At 41.2% G+C, this 22,748-nt stretch overlaps 2 protein-coding genes across 32 annotated transcripts in view; one reads left to right on the forward strand and one right to left on the reverse strand.

Moving 5' to 3' along the window:
- The window catches only part of LOC102081056 (glutamic acid-rich protein), a 149,753-nt gene that overhangs the window by 14,918 nt on the left and 112,087 nt on the right, over positions 1–22,748 (forward strand). For 28 of the 30 annotated variants that reach the window (XM_025906806.1, XM_025906805.1, XM_025906835.1 and 25 more), the window contains 5 exons: positions 229–346; positions 1,479–1,567; positions 1,900–2,017; positions 11,459–11,547; positions 11,885–12,002. In XM_025906806.1, coding sequence (XP_025762591.1) covers positions 229–346; positions 1,479–1,567; positions 1,900–2,017; positions 11,459–11,547; positions 11,885–12,002 — 532 coding nt within the window. The remainder of the gene's footprint in view (positions 1–228; positions 347–1,478; positions 1,568–1,899; positions 2,018–11,458; positions 11,548–11,884; positions 12,003–22,748) is intronic. The other 2 variants (XM_025906827.1, XM_025906826.1) reach the window with 2 other exon arrangements.
- Positions 13,710–19,101, reverse strand: LOC109201987 (uncharacterized). Of its 2 annotated transcripts, XR_002061944.2 has the most exons (3): positions 17,674–19,101; positions 13,905–15,940; positions 13,710–13,788 (listed from the first exon to the last, which is right to left on the reverse strand). XR_002061944.2 is itself a non-coding variant. In XM_019358118.2 (2 exons), exons 1-2 carry the CDS (start codon positions 19,045–19,047, stop codon positions 14,297–14,299), a joined length of 3,018 nt encoding a protein of 1,005 aa, XP_019213663.2. In that variant the 5' UTR covers positions 19,048–19,101; the 3' UTR covers positions 13,720–14,296. The 2 variants fall into 2 exon arrangements, 1 of the variants encoding a protein (XP_019213663.2); XM_019358118.2 differs by having other exon boundaries at positions 13,720–15,940.

Here is a 22,748-nt window from a genome sequence, read left to right on the forward strand (position 1 = left end):
GCAAGACAGATTATTTTCTTTGAATGTTTTACTGGAGATTTTATTGCTGGTAATTTTGAGTATGTTAATCATCTTAGATTACTCTACTTTACACCAGCACCGTCATCAAGATAGAAATTTGGCAAATATTATGGTTCAGCATGACAAATTACAAATGTACGCTTTTACCCCATCCAGTCCAACTATTTAAAATAAATACTAATATAATCTATATTGTTTTTTAAACAGAAGACTAGACATCATCCTGACATGCCAAGATCTGAAGTCACTGAAAATCCCAGAGATGTGGCAAAAAACACAGCAATCAAACAGCAAAATGTTAACAAAGAACCTGAAAAGAAACGGAGTGAGTTGTTCAAACACTAAAAGCACTTGAATGATGTGTTGGTCTTCTATTTTGTGTACTTTTTGTTAAAGTAGAAGAAAACAAATCCAGTTTCAATCTATTTTCTACCAAGTTTACAGGGTCGTCCTCTGAACCTCTGATTATGTGAGATGAGTGTGGGTGTATGTGGTCCCTCACTATAACATGGTTCACCTTTCGCGGTCTCGCTGTTTCGCGGATTTTCTTTGTGTGCAATTTTGCTTTTTGTTTTGTTTTGTTTTTTACAGCGCATTGTGTTCTTCCTCCTGATTGGCTGTAGACCATTGTCAAATCAATCTCGTGCCGTGTCTCCTGTACAGTACAGAATGCGTTCAGCTTGTCAAATTTACATAACACAACAATATTGATGAAACGTTTTGCACCGTGGGTGCCTTTGGTTTCATTCTATAATACTGAAGTTATTTTTCTACCAAGGTTTGAACTTTGAGAGAGTTTAAACAAGAGAGAAAAGTGTGAAAATGTTCATGGCTGTCTGAGAAAATTGTATGAAGTGTGTAGTGAGGGGTTTTACAACCTTAAAACATCTATAAGAATTGTAAAAAATAAAGTTGGGTATTTCGCGGATTTCACCTATCGCGGGTTATTTTTAGAACATAACTCCCGCGATTAACGAGGGACCACTGTACAGTTAATTTGGCTCAGTTCTGAAATGATAATTGAAGTTCTCCAAACAATGAGTGAAATCCTTCACAACACTGGTTTGATTGTGCAAATTTTAGGAGCTTTTTTTATTTTATGTCAGCATTTACAAATGTTTTAGCCCATATGTGCACACAGCTAACTACTGTAATAGTTATGTTTGCAGTTCAAATAAAATATTGTTTCTGTATGTCTTTGTGATCAAAACAGATCAGGTGTGTTCTCTAATGAATAGTTTTACTTTCCCAAAGTCACTAAACGGGCATAGGTATACCTGTCTAACTGCTCATTAATGCAAAAATCTAATCAGCCAATCACATGACAGCAACTCAGTGCAGACATGGAGACATGGTCAAGATGATCTGCTGAAGATCAGACTGAACATCAACATCAATTAAATTCTAATAATCCCAAAGTGTGTATGCTCATATTTTAATCATCTTTCTTTTTTCAGAGAAGACAACAAGCAGCACAATTTCAACACCTGTGAAACCTGCACTAAAGATCAAAGAAGAAAAGGGTGTCGTTAATAGCCTTCCTGAGGTAAGACTGTTTTATTTTATTAAAAACTTACCATTCAAAATAAAGATAACTTAAAACACCACTGTCACTAAAGCACTTGCTCATAGGCGGTTGTCTAATTGTTGGTGTTTTCTCTGTATTATTGGGTCTTTACAATATAAAGCACAATGAGGTGACTGTCTTTATAGTTTGGTGTTATATAAAAAAAACTGGATTAAACTGAATCTTGCTCAAAATGATTTTCATAATAAGACTATATTATTTTCTTGGTCTGCTTTTCTCCATCCAAGCTTACCATTCAAAAGAAATAACAAATAAGGATACAAATATATTCTTGGTTGTCTTTGAAACAGAGAGCAAGAGATCATCCTGACATGACAAGATCTGAGGTCACTGAAAATCCCAGAGATGTGGCAAAAAACACAGCAATCAAACAGCAAAATGTTAAGAAACAACCTGAAAAGAAACTGAGTGAGTTGTTCAAACACTAAAAGCACTTGAATGATGTGTTGGTCTTCTATTTTGTGTACTTTCTGTTGAAGTAGAAGAAAACATAATCCAGTTTCAATCTATTTTCTACCAAGTTTACAGGCAAGTCAAGTTTATTTATATAGCACAGTTCAACAGCATGGTGATTCAAAGTGCTTTACAGAGACATTAAAAAACAAAAACAAATAAAAAGCATGATTTAAAATGGAAAAAAGGAAAGGAAGGAACAGTAGATAGAATCAGTAGTTAAAATGTAAGTTTTGAAATGTAAGCTTAAAAGTACAGCAGTGCGGATTTGGTGCTTTATTGAAATGCAGCTGAGAATAGGTGAGTCTTCAACCTGGATTTAAATAAACTGAGTGTCTCAGCTGATCTGAGGCTTTCTGGGAGTTTGTTCCAGATATATGGAGATTAAAAGCTGAATGCAGCTTTTCCATGTCTGGTTGTGACTCTGGGAACTGATAAAAAACAGGATCCAGGTGACCTGAGGGATCTGGAAGGTTCATACTGGGTCAGGAGGTCACTGATGTATTTTGGTCCTAAACCATTCAGAGCTTTATAGACCAGCATCAGAACTTTAAAGTCTATCCTCTGACGGACAGGCAGCCAGTGTAAAGACCTCAGAGCTGGACTGATGTGGTCCACTTTTTTGGTCATAGTGAGGACTCTAGCAGCAGAGTTCTGAATGAGCTGTAGTTGTCTGACTGAGTTTTTTAGGTAGACCTGTAAAGATCCTGTTACAGTAATCAAGACTAAAGATGAATGCATGGGGACTAGTTTTTCCAGGTCCTGTTGAGACATCAGATCTTTTATCCTTGAAATATTCTTCTTTTTTTAAAACAATGTCTTTTTATTAAGAAGTTTTCCTTTTATACACATAAACATCAACATATATATTATACATATAAACAGAAAGAAAAGAAAAGGGTTACAGATGATCTGTACATTCAGGTTAAGTATTACATTTAGGCTGTGAAATGAGTTCAGAAATGTATCTTCAGCTATGAAATAAAAGGAAAAAAAGAAAAAAGGGAAAGAAAGAGAAGAAAGAAAGAGAAATATAAACATATGTATGATATATCCCAAAGTAACATAATCCCTGCAAAATAATCCCATTCATTCCCACCCAGGCCACTGCCCTAAACCTGCACACTGTATTTCCACACCTGGCATAAGAGAGTTTGCTGGAAAATTCTTATAGATTTTGAAAAGCATCAAGGAAGGGTCCCCACATGCTTTGAAATTTCCCAGTGGAGTTCTGAAGTGAGTGTCTTATCTTTTCCAGTTTTAGACACCCCATGAGGTCATATAACCACTGTTTGTGAGTGGGAGGGGCAGCATCCCGCCACCTCAGTAGGATTGCCCTCCTGGCCAACAGGGAACAGAATGATAATGCCTGTTTTTTAGAGGCCGGTAGAAGCACCTCATTCCCACTGATGCCAAACAGAGCAAGAAGGGGGCCAGGGGCCAGGGTCTCACTGAGAATCCTGGACAGGGTATGAAAAATGTCTGACCAGGGGGCCTGTTCTTCGTACCTCGCTAAGTAAGTTAGCCGGATTTGAATGTTGACGATTTCGCGTGATCCTGGATTGTTCGGTTCTCCGAAGCTCATCTGGCACTTGCTGTCATAGCAACAGATCCGTAAGCGTAAACCTGCTCGGGAGCAGGTTTACTTTATGTAAATAGGATTAGATCGCGGCCACTCAGGTATGTCCGCTGCAGTTATATGAAAGCAAGAGCGATATTTCGCCACTGTTTTACCATAAATAAATATTATCAATGTAACTAAAGATAATGTATTTGATTCTTTTATTGATTTCATACAGATACATACAGGTCATTTCCGAAAAAAAGGGAAATGTACCATTAATCATTCTATTACATGTAGTAGATCATGTCAGATGTAATTCATATTTTAGAGTAGTAATAGTAAATTACTACGTGCAATCAAGATGACAGACCACGGCTAAAAAAGCGAAGGTGGATTTGGGAAGTCTGTCGCAGCCATGTCCTGTCCGTTTGTACGCGAGCAAGGAAGGTGCAAGATTGATAAGGAGAGTTTACAGAATTTAGCGTATATTGCGGGATAGACGGGATCCTTTAGCTCAGCGCGACGGTGTGCTCATAGAGAGATATCGATTCTCCCGTGAGGGTATTATTTACTTTCTCTCTCTCTCTCTCTCTCTCTCTCTCTCTATATATATATATATATACTTACTCCCGACTTACTGTGCATGCTTCAGTCACCCCTTGCATGGGAACAGGTAAAAGTGATGGAGTGTTATGTCAAACTACACACAAAAAAACCCACAATGTCAATAAATGTCACAGTACAAAAAGGGGTGTGACGAGGGGGTGCAGGACCACCACCTGTCTTTATTTGCTCTGCCCTTTTCTTGGTTGCTGTTATAAACAAACAAACAGATTATTCCAGGGTCTCTTGTCATAGACTAAAAGCAATATAAGTGATAAATATTACCATTCTGTGGAATATTCTTATATTTCACTTTTACTTTTTGCCATGTTCTAGTGGGTCCTGTTGTGGCTCTAATGTGGAAGAGGATATGATGTAATATAATATAATGTGGAATAAAATAATATCACATGATATAATGTAATATCATGGATCACTTACGAGTTTAATTTGTCAGCAACTTTCTGCCAGCCCTCTCTCCTTGCTTTTGCAGCCTTTACAGTGTTCCCCTGCGTTTTAATTAAACTCTGAAACTCCTGATATCCCTCAATCAAGAGTTCTTGGTCTGCTGCCGTGAAATACTGAGCGCGCTCCTTCGACATCTTCGCCGACCAATCACAGGGTTGGGGATCAATGTTTCTACTATCGATGCGTAGCCCCTTTTAAGCCACCCAGTGATCTCAGATTACTTCATCCAGCTATACTAATCGTCAACAACAGGTGTGTTCGGAGAACCGGATTAGCGAGCTCAAAGTTAGCGCGATGATTTGATCTTGGATGTGTCATTTGATCTTGGATGTAGTAAGCGAGGTACGAAGAACAGGCCCCAGGACTGAACAAGATTGGGACAAGACCAGTACATGTGGATCAGTGAGGCTTCAGCGGTTTCATCTGTCACAATATGGTCCTATGGATTTCAGGATAGATACGGGATAGTCTGGATTTTGAGAAATGTGCTCTATGCACCACTTTGAACTGGATTAAACAGTGGCAAGCAGGTGAAGTCTAACATACTTGGTTTGCTACTTAGCGGGAAGAGCTCACTTTTATTAAGGTTCAGTTTATACCCTGAAATCTGACCAAATTGACTAAGCAGATTCAATGCAGATGGTAGTGAGGCTAAGGGCTTAGAAATAAAAAGCAGGAGATCATCTGCATAGATCGCTACCTTGTGTTCTGTATTGTTTCTCCAAATGCCGTGTACCTCTTTGCAACTGCGGAACACAAAGGCAAGGGGTTCTATGGCCAGATCAAAAAGCAGGGGGCTGAGAGGACATCCCTGGCGTGTGCCTCTGTGAAGTTTGAAAGGTTTTGATAATTGGAGGTTAGTTCGTATTGTAGCAGATGGTTGAGAATAGAGTAATTTAATCCATGAAGTAAATTTTGCTCCAAAGCCAAATCTATCAAGGACTGCAAAGAGATAATCGAACTCAACTCGATCAAAGGCCTTTTCAGCGTCAAGCGAGACTACACATTCATCAGAGTCTGTAGGGCTGGAGTAAACTATGTTAAATAGCCTCCTTATGTTAAAATATGAATGACGACCTTTAATGAAGCCTGTCTGGTCTTTTGAAATAATTTTTGGAAGAGCTATTTCTAGTCTACGGGCAAGTATCTTGGCTAATATTTTAGCGTCTGCGTTCAATAGAGAAATGGGTCTATAGGAGGCACATTCCAACGGATCTTTTCCTTTCTTTGTAATAAGTGTAATCCAGGCTTCATAGAATGACTGAGGAAGAGATCCTTGTTTGATGCAGTCCGTGAGGGTTGCACTAAGCTGTGTGGACAGTAATGAAGAGAAGTGTTTGAAAAATTCTGACAGAAAGCCATCTGGGCCTGGACACTTGCCAGATTGCATTGAAGCTATAGCCAAGGAAACTTCTAACTGAGAGATGGGTTCATCCAGCCTTGTTTTAAGTTCCGGTGGAATTTCAGGAATGTCAAGTTTAGCTAAGAACTCATTAAGTGCAATGCAGTCAGTTTGGGACTCTGAGGTGTAAAGCTGTGAGTAAAAATCTCTGAACACTTCATTGATTTTTTCGTGATCTGTGACTATGTTGCCATCTTGTTGTCGAATTTTAAGAATACTTTGCCTTGCCCTAGAACCTTTTAGAAGGCTCGCCAGTAATTTATCAGGTTTGTCACCATGCATATAAAATTTGGATTTGTCATGTAAGAGTAAACGTTCAGTCGAGTACGTTGTGAGTAGGTCAAGTCTTGTTTTAAGTTCTACACGCTTTTTAAATATTTCATGACTCTGTTTGAGAGCATACTGTTCATCGGTCTCCTTAATTTGTTGCATTAACTTATTTCTTTCATGGGTGGACTGTTTTTTAATTCTTGCTGAATAAGCAATAATCTGGCCTCTGATATAAGCCTTAAAGGCATCCCATACGACAAGGCTGGAAGTCTCTGGGAAAGAGTTGGTGGCAAAGTAAAAACGTATCTCATCCTGGATAAACTTTACAAAATTTTCATCTGACAGAAGGGTCGAGTTGAAACGCCATTGTGCAGCTTTAACAGGAGGATGTGGAAGAGACAGAGACAGAGTAAGAGGGGCGTGATCTGAAATAACTATGCTATGGTAGGCACAGGAGTGGACCTGCTGGAGACAATTAATGTCAATGATAAAGTAATCAATTCTTGAATATGTATGGTTAGGGATGGGTACCGGTATCGGTTCTGATATAAACGGTAGTAACCAGACCGAAAAGCAGCGCACATTTCAGTGCTTTATTTCGGTCCTTTTTTTCCTGAGATGTCATACACTTTGGATTCTAGCCAATCATTTTACCTTTCCGAGGATAGTAGGCGGGCCCAGGTACGTACGTTCTTTTAGAGCAGAGCTACAGCTACAGATTAAAAATGATTAAAAGCAGTCAAAGTCTGGCTGTACTTCACAGCAAAAGATGCAAACTCAGCAGCCTGCAACAAGTGCTTTAAGCTGATACTGTGATACTGTCAAAGGAGGGAACACCTCGAATCTGATGAAACACCTGGCGACGTATAGCATTTTGTTAAAAGCCGAGAAATGCACCGTATTTGATAGCTTGCTGCGAGACCTCACACCGTGCACACCTACTGTGGGTGGGTTGCCTGTTATCGGACCCGGAGTTAGCAACATTCCCCAAAAACCCGAAGAGTAGAGTCCTGGTCCCCCCTCCCAGTGTAGCAGAAATGATGACGGATGATGATGGCAGCAGCAGCCGTTCTTCTCTGCGTGAGTAGCTTAATGTTGTTTGTGTGTAATTTACGTTGAGTAGGCTAACCACGTTATTAAATTAATGCATGAAAGGTGAACTAGCAAACACCTTCGTAGTTACATGCGGCTGTCTTCTTGTTTGATGGCAGATACTCCCTTAACCCTGGCCAAAAAGGCTAAAATGACCAAAGAAAAAGTGGAAAACAGCTAAACATGAGAGGTTTTTGGACAAAGTTTGTGTTTTTTCCATTGATTAAGCACTGCTTCCAGCCAAGAGTGATGCCATAAATCCCCTATAGCTGCAGAAAAGGCTAACATTGTTATCTTTTTACAAAAAAACAACTGAACATGAGAGGTTTTTGGACCAATTTTGTGTTCTCCATTCTTTAAGCACCGGTTCGAGCACCGTTTAAGCGCCGGCACCGTTTCAAAAGTACCGGTTTGGTACTGGTATTGGATAAAACCTAAACGATACCCATCCCTATGTATGGTGCACATGTGAAAAATAGGAGTAATCTCTTTTATGAGGATTTAGGGCACGCCAAACATCACACATTCCATATTCTGATAGAAAGGCATGAATGACAGATGCAGATTACTCTTAGTGGATGAGCGATCCAGGGCTGGGTCTAACCAGCAGTTAAAATCACCCCCCAGAAAAAGAGAGTAGATACTTAAGTCGGGTAGAGAGGAGAATAGTTGTTTAAAGAAATTCTCGTCATCTGTATTAGGAGCATACACATTTACTAGGGCAACAAGACTGTTATACAGTTTCCCACTGACTATGACATATCTGCCATATTTGTCTGCTACGACATTGTGGGCCTCAAAGGGAATGTTCTGCCTGACCAATATAGAGACCCCACGTGCCCTAGCTTGGAAAAGTGAGTGAAAACACTGGCCCCTCCAACGTGAGAAGAGACGGACATTATCAGAAGCCCTGACGTGGGTCTCCTGCAGGAAAGCCACGTCAGTGTTATGGTGTTTAACATGTGAGAAAACCTTCCTTCTCTTGACTGGATGATTTAGGCCTTTAACATTCCAGCTTAGAAAGTTTAACTGGAGACTCATCTGATTTATAGAGCAAAGACAATATGCACACTGGCCTTAGATGAAAAGAAAAGAATAACTTTACAGTGGGTGGAAATTAGTTCAGAACAGGTTGGAAAAAAAGAACAGTGTATGAGGTTCATAGCAGTGACCCTTACCCTCCCCAAACCCTCCCCACAACAGAAAATGGCTGCCAAAAAAAAGAACAAGAACAAGCAGCGAGCTCTTCAAACTTAACATATTTAAAGTGTTACTCCTCCTGTCTATTATAGCAACAACCTAGGTGCTGAAGCAATCGAACCACTGCTCCGGTGGCCATAGCATATTAAGCTGAAACCCCGTATTTTACTGTTAAGTTTTGAAACTGTGTATTAGCCACCAAGTCCAAATGTAATTGCTGGAGTGTTTCAAAGCAGAGTCAAGTATGTAAACAAACAAACAACCAAACACAAAAAAGAAGATGTAGTTCAATAAGTACTACTGGTATAAATGAATTATTGAATGAGAACTGACGGAAGGCTACGAATAGATAACAAAACTCCCCGTCTCCGTGCAACAGGTATTACGTCATTAGTCAACGGGTAGAGGTCAATGAGGTTGCCTCCTTATTTATCAAAGAAAGAAAAACAATAAAATTATGGAGTTAAATGAAAGTAATAATCAGCATTTCAGTACTATAACATTCAGACTATATCGCTGCACTCGGAGGGGAAAAGCAACATCTTACGTGGATCTCGACTGCGCCTCTATACATGTATGGAATGTTTGGTACCTGCATTTGGTGTCACTGTTTTATTAGTAATAATTCTTCATGGGGCTTCCAGAGCCTTTGGGAGCCTCTCAATGTACTGTTGAGCCTCGTCCACAGAGCTAAAAAACTTTCTGGCGCCGCTGGCCTGCGTTATGCGAAGCCGTGCTGGGACGAGGAGAGCCGGCCTCAGGCCTCGCCCGTAGACCTCCGACATAATGTCCTTGTACTGCGCCCACTGATTGAGGACCTCGGGACTGTAGTCCTCCACAGTTCGGATAGGCACGCCTTGGTAGTCGAATTTCCCTCTCCTCCTAGCTTCTGGGATGATGAGGTCCTTGATCTGGTATCGGTGCAGGTGGATGATCACCGGGCAAGGTGGGCGTCCCGCGGGTGGCTTCGCTGCGAGGGAACGGTGCGCTCTATCAAGCTCCGGTGGAGACTGAAGTATTTCTTTGCCCAATAACTCACAGAGAAGGTTGGAAAAGAAGTGAGTGGGGCGCCCACTTTCAGTGTCCTCAGGCAGTCCAAGGACGTGGATGTTCTGACGCCTGCTACGGCTCTCCAGATCAGTGACTTTGCTCTTTAGCTGGCTGTTGTCTTCGCGAAGAGCGGCACACGTGCTTTCAAGGTCAGCGATTCGTTGGCTCAGGTCTTCACTTGCAAGCTCCAAGGGCGAAACTTTCTCGGCCTGTTCCTCTTGGGCTTACCGTACCTGGTCCAGTTTTGAATCGAGGGCGTTAAATGAGGTCTTAAATTCAGACGCCAACTTATCTCGGTGCTGCTGGAGCAGCGTGGTGATAGCCTCCAGTGTTAAGCTAGCGTCCTCCTTTTTGTTCGCTTTTGCACTCTTAGAAGCCATTGGAAAGCGTCAAAAGTGTTCAAAACACCAGAAAAGTAGTTACGAGTGTAAGCGACTCTAGGTGGCAATTGGAGGGGTGAAACTGGTCAAAGCGGAGTTAAATTCACCGGAGCAGTTCGTTCCTGCGTCTACTCGGGTCGCATGCTGACCGGAAGTCCATCCTTGAAATATTCTTGAGGTGATAGTAAGCTGACTTTGTTGTTGTCTTAATGTGTTTTTCTAAGTTTAGGTCTGCGTCCATCACTACACCCAAATTTCGTGCCTGGTTGGTGGTTTTTAGGTGTATAGATTGAAGTTCTCTGGTGACCTGTAATCCTTTTTCTTTGACTCCAAAGACTATTCAGCTTTGTTTTTGTTTAGCTGGAGAAAATTGTGGCACAACCAGTCATTAATTTCCTCAATGCATTTACCAAGAGCCTGTACAGGGCCTCGGTCTCCTGGTGACATGGTGATATATATTTGTGTGTCATCTGCATAGTTGTGATTGTTTATTTTGTTGTTCTTTATATACAGGGTCATTCTCTGAACCTCTGATTATGTGAGATGAGTGTGGGTGTACAGTGGTCCCTCGCTATAACGCGGTTCACCTTTTGGGGTCTTGCAGTTTCGCGGATTTTTTTTTGTGTGCAATTTTGCACGTATTTTTTTTTGTTGTTTTTTGGGGTTTTTTTACAGCACATTGTGTTCTGCGTCTTGATTGGCTGTAGACCATTGCCAAATCAATCTCATGCCGTGTCTCATGTACAGTACAGAATGCATTCAGGTTGTCAAATTTATATAAATCTTGGATCGCTAGCAGTGTGACTCTGAAGTGCTGTACTGTATGTTTGTAATTTTTCTCCACAACAAACACAACAATATTGATGAAACATTTTGCAGCATCAAAGGCAACCGCGGGTGCCTTTGGTTTCATTCTATAATACTGAAGTTATTTTTCTACGAAGGTTTGAACTTTGAGAGTGTTTGAACAAGAGAGAAAAGTGTGAAAATGTTCATGGCTGTTTGAGAAAAGTGTATAAAGTGTGTAGTGAGGGGTTTTACAGCCTTAAAACATCTATAATTGTTGTAAAACATAAACATAAAATATTGTTTCAGTATTTCTTTGCAATCAAAACAGATCAGGTGTGTTCTCTAATAAATAGTTTTACTTTCCCAAAGTCACTAAACGGCCGTTTTATTTCGTATACCTGTCCAACTGCTCATTAATGCAAAAATCTAATCAGCCAATCACATGACAGCAACTCAGTGCAGACATGGAGACATGGTCAAGATGATCTGCTGAAGATCAGACTGAACATCAACATCAGTCTAATTCTAATAATCCCAAAGTGTGTATGCTCATATTTTAATCATCCTTCTTTTTTCAGAGAAGACAACAAGCAGCACAATTTCGACACCTGTGAAACCTGCACTAAAGATCAAAGAAGTAAAGGGCGTCGTTAATAGCCTTCCTGAGGTAAGACCGTTTTATTTTATTAAAAACTTACCATTCAAAATAAAGATAACTTAAAACACCACTGTCACTAAATCACTTGCTCATAGGCAGTCGTCTAATTGTTGGTGTTTTCTATGTATTATTGTAGGGTCTTTACAATATCAAGCAGAATGAGTTGACTGTCTTTATAGTTTGGTGTTATATAAATAAAACTGGATTAAACTGAATCTTGCTCAAAATGATTTTCATAATAAAACTGCATATTATTTTCCTGTTTCGCTTTTCTCCATCCAAATTTACCATTCAAAAGAAATAATAAATAAGGCTACTAATATATTCTTGGTTGTCTTTGAAACAGAAGGCTAGACATCATCCTGACACGACAAGATCTGAAGTCACTGAAAATCCCAGAGATGTGGCAAAAAACACAGCAATCAAACAGCAAAATGTTAAGAAACAACCTGAAGAGGAACTGAGTGAGTTGTTCAAACACTAATAGCACTTGAATGATGTGTTGGTCTTCTAGTTTGTGTAGTTTTTGTTGAAGTAGAAGAAAACATAATCCAGTTTCAATCTATTTTTTACCAAATTTACAGGGTCGTCCTCTGAACCTCTGATTATGTGAGATGAGTGTGTGTGTACAGTGGTCCCTCGCTATAACGCGGTTCACCTTTCGCGGTCTTGGTGTTTCGTGGATTTTTTTTTGTGTGCAATTTTGCATGTCTTTTAAATTTTTTTCAGCACATTGTGTTTTGCGTCCGGATTGGCTGTAGACCATTGTCAAATCAATCTCATGCCGTGTCTCCTGTACAGTACAGAATGCGTTCAGCTTGTCAAATTTACATTAATCTTGGATCGCTGGCTGTGTGACTCTGAAGTGCTGTACTGTATGTTTGTAATTTTTCTCCACAACAAACACAACAATATTGATGAAACATTTTGCAGCATCAAAGGCAACCGCGGGTGCCTTTGGTTTCATTCTATAATACTGAAGTAATTTTTCTACCAAGGTTTGAACTTTGAGAGTGTTTAAACAAGAGAGAAAAGTGTGAAAATGTTCATGGCTGTTTGAGAAAATTGTATGAAGTCTGTAGGGAGGGGTTTTACAACCTTAAAACATCTATGATATTTGTAAAAAACAAAATTGGGTACTTTGCAGATTTCACCTATCACTAGTATTTTTTTAGAACATAACTCCCACGATGAACGAGGGACCACCGTACCTTTTATTTGGTCAGTTCTGAAATGATAATTGAAATTTCCAAAAATAAGTGAAATCTATGGTGGCCCTGAGAGGCCAAACGGACTGCAACTTCAGAAAACACTTGCAAAAAGAAAAACGCTGCAAAAAGAAAAACGCTGCACTGCAACTTCAAGAAAAACGCTGCACTGCAACTTCAGAAAACACCTGCAAAAAGAAAAATGCTGCAAAACGAAAACACCTGCAAAAAGAAAACACCTGCAAAAAGAAAAATGCTGCAAAAGCACACAAAACACAACGGAAATGATTCTGGGGAGACAACCCGACGGACCAGTTGCACGAACCAAAACATGTATGTATGGCTGTATCCCAATTCAGGGTCTGCAGCCTTAAAGTACGCAGCCTTAACGGTCCTCAAGGGCCGCGTACTCAAAGACCGCTAAGGCCGGAAGTGCGAGGCTTGTAGGCTTGTGAAATGGGATGGTCTAGCCTCCGTCGCGCTGCCCAGGTTGCCTAGCAACCATGATACTAACAGCTGGGAACGTTTCATACAGCTTTGTTTGACAGAAACGAAGGAGAACATATTTTGTACATTTGTTTCCACATGAGCTTTGTGTGATTTGATAAGTATCTGAGGCTGAGACCACAGGACTAGAACATGATTGTTGGGCTTCATTTCTGTACTGAACAGTCATTTTAAGATTAGTTAGTAAATAACAATTAGCTAATGTTGTTCATGAGACTAAAATCATCTCACTATTGTAATGTAAATATAATAGGGCCAATATTATGTGTATTGTCAGATTATTATGATATGATATGATATGATATATATATATATATATATATATATATATATATATATATATATATATATATATATATACATATACATACATATATATATATGTATATTTATTACGGGATATATTACAGCAGTGAGCTTGAACTCTGCGTCAAAGATTCAAGTTGCAGTTATTTATGTAGCACCCTCAAGGATGGACGTACGCACGATGTAGTTATGGAACAGGGTTTATTCTGGTCTTGGCAACCCGTGAGAACTGCTCACGGACAAAACAATAAAACAAAAACATCACATAAAAATGCGCTCTTGTACGCAGTATCAATCAATCAAAAATCCTTAATTACAGAAAATAAAACATTTAGACACACAAACCTCGTGAGCTGACATCCAGGAGGTGCTAAATAGTCCTTTATGGCCTTTTTGCCTTATCCTCCATCTTCTTTCTCAATTATTTCCACTCTTTAAACGATATTTTCTCCATGTGTGGAGCTAACCGTGAGCTGCAGCATGCAGACACCATGTGCGCTAGCAAAAGGAAAAAGTGGCTGGGTGGAGACCCAAACAGCAAAGCTGTACCCTACACAGTTCACCACCAGAGGGCGCAAAGGAACAAAATCCAGACATACAGCTTAACAAACATCAAATGCAACAAACATCACATGCAAAAGACCGTTACACTCCCACCAATCACTCGTGATTTAAAGAATAAAGTATTGCCTAGGAACTAATGAACGGCTTTTGAATGAACTATCATGAATTATCCTTTAAGCAGAGTGCGGTTGAGAATCTTCTTCCGCTTCCATCAGAATGACTGTCTTCTGAATGGGTCTTTCCAGGTGCACAGGTTTGGAGGTACGTTTTCCTGCTCTATCCAGGGTTGGATCACTCAGCAGCAATTTCACCTTCCTCACTTTTCCATCCTTTCCAGGATACACTTCAATGATCCTTGCCAACTTCCACTGGTTGCGTGGAGTTATCTCATCCTTCAGGAGGACAACATCATTGATCTTAGCATTTCTGTGCTCTTTGGTCCACTTCTGTCTGCCTTGAAGATTTAACAAATACTCCTTTTTCCACCTTGTCCAGAAAGTGTTGGCAAGTAGTTGAACACGACGCCACCTCTTACGGAGATAAAGATCTTCTTTCACAAACCTTCCTGGAGGTGGAGAGATGATTGTGGACTTCATGGTTAGTATGTGATTCGGTGTTAAAGGTTCTGGGTTTGATGGATCACATAGTTGGTCAGTAGTCAATGGTCTGCTATTAATCACTGCCATGACTTCATACAGGAATGTCCTCAGAGAGGAGCTGTCGAGTTGTTTGGCTGATTGTTCCAGAATGGACATGAGAACACTTCTTATGGTGCGAATTTGTCTTTCCCAGACACCACCCATGTGACTAGACGCTGGGGTGTTCATGAGAAACTCGCAGTCCAGTTTCCCTAGCTTGGCTTGATCCATTTCCTTAAATGCTCCAATAAACTCATTTCTAGTGCCGACAAAATTCGTGCCTTGATCGCATCTTATCTGGCGAACTGTACCTCTTATGGCCATGAATGCACGTAAGGAGTTGATGAGGGAATCTGTAGAGAGATCATCAAGCATTTCAAGATGCACTGCCCTGGAGCACATGCAAGTGATTAGCAAGCCATAACGCTTTAGCTCCTTGCGGCCTTCTTTGACATAAAAAGGACCAAAGCAGTCCATCCCACAGTAGGTGAATGGCGGTGTGGTCTCCATCCGATCCTCTGGGAGGTCTGCCATCTTCTGCTGCTCTGTGCGCCTTCTGAACCTTCTGCATTTTACACATTTATAGATGTAAGATGACACAATCTTGCTGCATCCAAGAATCCAGAATCCGTTAGCTCGAAGTTCATTCATGGTGATCCCTCGTCCTTGATGGTATGTCTTCTCGTGATAATGTTTGACCAGTAATGCCGACACGTGACTGTCTCTTGGCAGGATCGCAGGATGCTTGACATTGGGGTGCAAAGCTGCATGTGTTAAGCGTCCGCCTACCCGAAGAATGCCTTGGTCATCAAGAAATGGACATAACTTGTGTAACTTGTTAACCTTGTCTTTCATCTGCATCACATCATGGTGTTGCAAGGTTTTTATTTGCTGAGCAAAGGCGGTTTCTTGAACCATCTTTATGATCGTTAATTCTGCTTCCTTTCTCTCTTGTAGGCTACTGATGTCGTGTGATCTACTCTTGTGATCCTTTGCTTCTTTCACATACCGCTTGAGTCTAGCAACTGCCTTAACCATTCTCGACCAGTCGGAAAACTTGTGTAGGCGATCTAACAAGGACCTTTGTTCCTCCACTTGTATCTTGTGGACTTGAACCTTCTTAACCTCCGGGTCACTGGTTGATAACTCTCCCACCTTAATTTCACCAGTGGGTATGACCTTCTGCCAAAGGAGGTCGGGGCCTTTGAACCAGTTTGATGCTACAAGTTGTTCTGCTGTGAGGCCTCTTGAGGCATGGTCCGCCGGATTGTCTTCGGAAGTTACATACCTCCATTGGGTTGGATCTGTACTTTGTTTGATGCGTTCCACTCGGTTTGCAACAAACACATGAAATCTTCTGGCTTCATTGCTGAGGTACCCGAGTACCACCTTCGAGTCAGTCCAATACCTTTCTTCTGAAATTTCCATTTCCAATTCCTTTTTCAGCATGTCACCAGTGCGCACAGCAACAACGGCCGCCGACAACTCAAGCCGAGGTATAGTTGTGACTTTGGTTGGTGGAACTCTTGATCTTCCCATCACCAATGAGCAGTGGACTTCACCAGTTGTGCTTACTGCTCTGAGGTAAGTGCACATTCCATATCCAGATGCGCTTGCATCGGCAAAATGATGAAGTTCGTAGTGCTGTGCCTTGAAGTTCGAAGGAATGTAGCATCTGTGAACCTTTACATCTGCAAGGTTTCCCAGGTCACGCAACCAAGCCTCCCACTGAGGTCGAAGACTGTCAGGTAAGTTATCATCCCAGCTGAGTTTATCTCGACACATTTGTTGCAAGATCTGCTTCCCCAGCAGAATGAAAGGTGACACAAACCCAAGTGGATCGAACACAGAGGCGACTGTGGCCAATACTCCTCTTCTGGTGAGTGGTTTTTCCTTAACAACTACTCTGAACTGAAACTGATCTGATGCCACACACCATTGTACGCCAAGTGCTCTTTCCATATGTACTTCACTGAGTGCCATATCTAGATCTTTGGGAGCTGCAGCACATTCTTCCTTCGGAAGCGAAGCTAGAACTTTGGTGCTGTTTGAGATGAACTTGTGCAACCGAAGTTTGCCCATGCTGCAGAGTTTGCATGCTTCATTAACCAGCTGTATTGCCTGATCTTCAGTGTCAACACTTGCTAGTCCATCATCAACGTAGAAGTTGGTTTTGATGAACTTGATGGTTTCTTCATCAAAACTTCCTTCCCCTTCAGCTGCAAGATGCTTGAGGCCATAGTTGGCGCAACCTGGAGAAGATGCTGCTCCAAATAGGTGTACCTTCATCCTGTAGACAGTGAATGGAGTTTCAAGGTCACCGTTCTCCCACCACAAGAACCGTAGGTAATCTTGGTCGCAAGCATGCACATGGAATTGGTGGAACATGCGTTCGATGTCACACATGAAAGCCACTGGCCCTCTTCGGAAGCGACACAAGACTCCGAGCAAGGTGTTTGTTAGCTCTGGACCAGTCAGGAGATGGTCATTTAGGGAAGTGCCTTGGAACTTGGCAGAGGCATCAAAGACGACACGAATCTTTCCGGGTTTTTGTGGATGATACACACCATGGTGTGGGATGTACCAAACTGGTGTCTTGTCAATGTCTTGCTCTGGGACCTTTTCAGCATCTCCATGGCGAGGATCTCATCCATGAATTTCTTATAGTCCATGTAGTACTGCTTGTTACTCTTGAGCCTTTTTCCTAAACATTTGAGGCGATGAATAGCACATGCCTTGTTGTTCGGCAGGTTCGGCCTTTCACTCTTGAATGGGAGTGGCATTTCAAAATGACCATCCTCCTTGTGCCTAATGCCGGTCTTCATCTTTGTTAGAAATTTGAGATCTTCTTGAGAGACCTTTGTGTCTTCTGGAGCTTTCTCAACAAAGTCAGACTCCAACATCTTTAGGACCTCTGTGGGAGAGATAATTTCCTTTATTTGAGTTCTGTAGACATAGTGAACCTTGTTGGTGAAGTTTGAAGAAGGCTGAATGTCAGGCACCACTTCCTTCACAATGACTTGGTGACTTATTCCGAAGGCATCTCCATAATCAAGACATGGATTGCCATAACCCACAATACTCCATCCCAGATCAGTTTTTTGGGCGAACGGCTGATTTTCCCTTCCAGACACAACCTCACGAGGAACAAGTGCTTGGGGGCAGTTGTACCCAATCAGCAGACCAACATCACAGCTTTGTAGTGGAGCGATCTCACTTGCAATGCATTCAAGATGAGGCCAAGCCTTAGCTGTTGTAGGCGATGGAATGTGATCTCGGTTTGCGGGAATAAAGTCTCTGGAATATGTTACTGGTAGGGAAATGGTCTTATTTGAGTAGAACCCTCTGACTTGTAGACCTGAGAGCTTGCGACAAGCCACAACTGTGTTTCTTGAAGACATGGTAGTGAGCTTTAGCTGAGTCGATTCACCTTTGACATGCAGAGCTTGTGCCGTTTCTTCAAGAATAAAGGTTGTATCGCTCTGTGTATCAAGGAGCGCGTACACAAGAATTTCATGCTCTGGCTCACCTTTGGTTGACACCCATACTGGAATAATGGAAGATGTGTGAGTGTCGTCAACATTCTGCGTGACTCTGTTAGAAGTTGCTTCACTTGTTGTTGGTGTGACACTGTTGTCTTGTGAGACGTCTGAGTTCGTTTGTCTTGTCCTGTCACTATTCTTGGTTTGATGTCTCCTTGTTCTGTCTTCCTTATTGCGATTGTCATGAAGACATGTCGGATGTCTTTTATTACATGTGTCACAGGTTTCTCTACTTTCACAATCCTTGGAGCGATGACCAGAGTTCAGACAGCCAAAACATAACTTCTTGTCTTGAACAAACTTTAGTCTCTCAACAATGCTCTCATTTATGAACCTTCTACACTTAAGTAGACTGTGACCCGACCTTTCACAGTACACACAACTAGCACTAACAGTCCTTTCATTTGAGCGAGTTGCTAGCACCTTTGCTCCATTGCCTCTGTTCCTTGTTGTTTTTGCCCCTTCAGTTTCACTTGGCTTCAGAGCATAGAGAGATGTTATGGGATTACAGGCAATTTTGGCTTCCCGTGAGATGAAATCTACAAATTGGCTGAAGCTTGGAAAGGTGTGAGTCTCTTCTTGCACTTCTGTAACCTTTCTGTTCCACCTTGAAGTCAGCCAATCTGGAAGTTTTGCAAGCATTTTTTGGTTTTCATTGCAGTCATTGAGCACTTCAAGCCCCTTCATTTGCGACATGGCTGTCTTACAGCAGCAAAGGAAGTCAGCAAATGCTTGAAGTTCCATACTGCCTTTAGAGCTTATCTTAGGCCATGCGTCAAGTTTGTCTCTGAAGGCCTTTGCTACGAGGAAGGCATTGCCATACCTCTCTTCGAGAACTGTCCATGCTGCATAGTATGCAGACTCTGTGCCAAGCGGGAAGTAGCCTTCTATTGCTTTCCTTGCAGGGCCACTTACATATTTCCTCAGGTAATAAGTCTTCTCTTCAACTGGTATATTTTTCCTGTCGATCAGAGTCTGAAAGGAAATTTTCCAATCATTATATCTGATAGGATCGCCACTGAATATTGTTGGCTCTGGTACCGGAAGACGACTTGCATTAAGAGACACTGCAAATGCTTTGACCAGATCTTCTGTGCTCACCTCACGTTGCGGTGTCACATTTTGTGGCGAGGAACACCGTTTCATATGCTGGTCATTGTTTTCAGACTTGACTTCATTTTTCTTATCAGATCTATGGTGAAGTAGGTTGTATATTTCTTCATCTGAACATTCACTTTGTTCATACACCCGCTGTCGAGCCTTTGCTGCATTCAGCTTTTTTACAGTCTCAAGTCGCTCTACTTCTCTGCGCTTAGCCTCTAGAGCCTTTTGTCTTTGTGCTATTTCTGCTTCTTGCCTTTCAATTTCCTTCATATGGATTTCTTGCGCAAGCAGAACTTGGAGAGCAGCCTCATTTGCTGCAACTTCAGCAGCTGCGTCTTGTCTTTTAGCTGAGAGCCTGCTGGAGTGTCTAGAGGAAACCCTTGAATGAGAAGAGAGCTTAGTGTGGTGTGACTTAACACTCAACCTGTCTGAGGCTTCTAACTTAGGCATAGACTCAGTTTCCTTCCATTTTTCATCCCTTTGACTTTCCACATCTGAGGCTACGGATTTAGATGAAGACTCACTGTCCTTCCAAAGTTCTTCATCTCTTTGAACCACCGCACTACTTGGACTTGGACACTTCCTTACAGATTCGATAATTGTCTTTGTTATGGCTTCACACGTATCCATCCTTCGTCTTGTGTCACTATCTGGAGATTCAATACGTCTGAAGTCATCATAGGCAGCATTCACATCCTTAGAAGCACTCAAAACCTTGGTAACATGTTCTTGTAGCAGATCCTTTGAGCATAGACCATCTATAGCTCCTTTGGCATCCTTAATGACAACCTTCCACTTCTCATAGCGCACACTGAAACGATGTGCAGCCTTCTTTATGTGCTCACCGTACAGTTCTTTGCCCTTTTCCGTCAACGTACGGACTCGTTGGCTCTGTCGTGCTTTTTGTGAGGTAGTAGAAACATCATCAGCTGTGCCTTCAACTGCTTGTAGTTGCTCATCTGCAGAAAGTTGTTCCACATCACCCTTTTCACTGACTTCTGGATTAGCCTCAAACTCTGCCATTGTTGGAGGGTTTTGGTTTTTTTGTGTGTATCTTACTTAGCCTTAATGTAATGGTGCAGCAGCTTAAATTTGATTTGGTAGTTGAGGAGCAAATGGATATCAATCTACATTTACTGTTACAACTTTAAAGCACAGTAATTACTGTTACTCTTTAAACATCACTTAACGTGTATACTTAAGTCACTTTACATATAAGTCACCATTACATATCTTGTCCAAGCCAGTAATACTGTTTCTTACAGAAGCTGCTGAAACCCACCATACGCACAATGCACAGGTTACTCATCACAACATTAATCTATCACTGTATGAATATCAGTCACTTAAACAGCAGAAATGTAAACAATGACAAAGAAAGAAAAAAGAAATATTCCAGTCCTTTGTTCATTTATAAAAGGAAACTTATCTTAATTATTTTTACAGTCCTTTTCGTTTTTATTTCTCTCTTTCTTGTGGTTAATTATATTGAGTCCTTTAACTGAGGCAACACTTATTTTCGGGGCACCTGACTTTCCTGCGGGGCTGCGTCCTTTCATCTACCCGTGCAGAGCAGAGTTCTCACTGTAGCACCCTCAAGGATGGACGTACGCACGATGTAGTTATGGAACAGGGTTTATTCTGGTCTTGGCAACCCGTGAGAACTGCTCACGGACAAAACAATAAAACAAAAACATCACATAAAAATGCGCTCTTGTACGCAGTATCAATCAATCAAAAATCCTTAATTACAGAAAATAAAACATTTAGACACACAAACCTCGTGAGCTGACATCCAGGAGGTGCTAAATAGTCCTTTATGGCCTTTTTGCCTTATCCTCCATCTTCTTTCTCAATTATTTCCACTCTTTAAACGATATTTTCTCCATGTGTGGAGCTAACCGTGAGCTGCAGCATGCAGACACCATGTGCGCTAGCAAAAGGAAAAAGTGGCTGGGTGGAGACCCAAACAGCAAAGCTGTACCCTACACAGTTCACCACCAGAGGGCGCAAAGGAACAAAATCCAGACATACAGCTTAACAAACATCAAATGCAACAAACATCACATGCAAAAGACCGTTACAATTTATATTGCCTATCACCTTAAATCTTCACTCAAAGACAAGTATCTCTGACAGTGTATCTATAGATGTATTATGTATAAGAGACAAATATTGTTCGTTTAATATGTTGGCATTATTACATTTGGCTCAATGCTTACATACATGTGTAAAAAGGAAAATGTACGAGCTGTGATAACTGTTTCTGATAGAATGAAGAGTAGACTGATATATTAAATATTCCTTTATTGGGTGAGAAAATCAGACCATGTCATAACTGCTTTAAGTCATACAGAATAGATATCAGAGCCTTAAACAGGCTGACTTCTGCTAAATGGGTCAAACTGGGCAGAAAGTCTACAAACACATAACATCCTTATAAAATATGATGTAACACTATAGATCAACTTACCTCAGAATATATAAAGCATATAAACAATTACAGCAATATGATGCAACAAACACAGTAGTGCTACTAATCCAGAATACTCAAAGCTTCATAGAACTGAAACAAACATTTATTTTTAGCTCCATTCTGCTGCTGATACATACTTTAGGTTTCTGAATATTAAACTTGTTGCTGCCTTTCATAGTGTGTAACTTGAAGGCCCTGAGTACTTTCTCCCACACTGAAAACACTGGGATGATAACATTATTTGAACATTACCTAATAAGACTGATTCAGGAACCACAATTAGTTATTTTAAACTGTTCTAGCAGTCCTTCACAAACAGAGAACAGTCTGTCTATTCTCTCCATCTGTCAGCTGCTGCTGGCTCTTCCTCCTCCTCTTCCTCACACACTGCTGAGTTTGTCCTGGTGGATCATCAGGGGTGCAAAGCCTCACAGATGATGTGCAGCAGTGGGTCCCTCAGTCTGTCCTCACTCTGGACACTTGCAGTTGTCACACATGGACATCAAATGTGTGCTAAGCTGCAGGATACAAAGACAAGTGTAACTTATAAATACATGTTCATACTTTTATTCCACATAGAGAGAAAGAGAGAGAGTGCAGGACAGACAGACAGGTGACAGTCTCAGGTGTATACACTGCTACAAAACAGCACAAGAGAAGGAGGATTTAGTGTTTGTGTTATTACGAGTGCTAAACAAGAAGAGTTCCCAGATGGTCCAGTGGACACATGTGTGACTCCTGTGATTAAAGCATCTTTCTTTCAGCTTAACGAGTGAACCGTCAGCTTGTTCAAACACACGTTAAAGTCCGTTTGGCTCGACACCACCAAACAGAGGCAGCAATATAACATAGCTAACATTAACAG

This window comes from Oreochromis niloticus, linkage group LG4 (genome assembly GCF_001858045.2).
Source record: "Oreochromis niloticus isolate F11D_XX linkage group LG4, O_niloticus_UMD_NMBU, whole genome shotgun sequence".
Lineage (NCBI taxonomy): Eukaryota > Metazoa > Chordata > Actinopteri > Cichliformes > Cichlidae > Oreochromis > Oreochromis niloticus.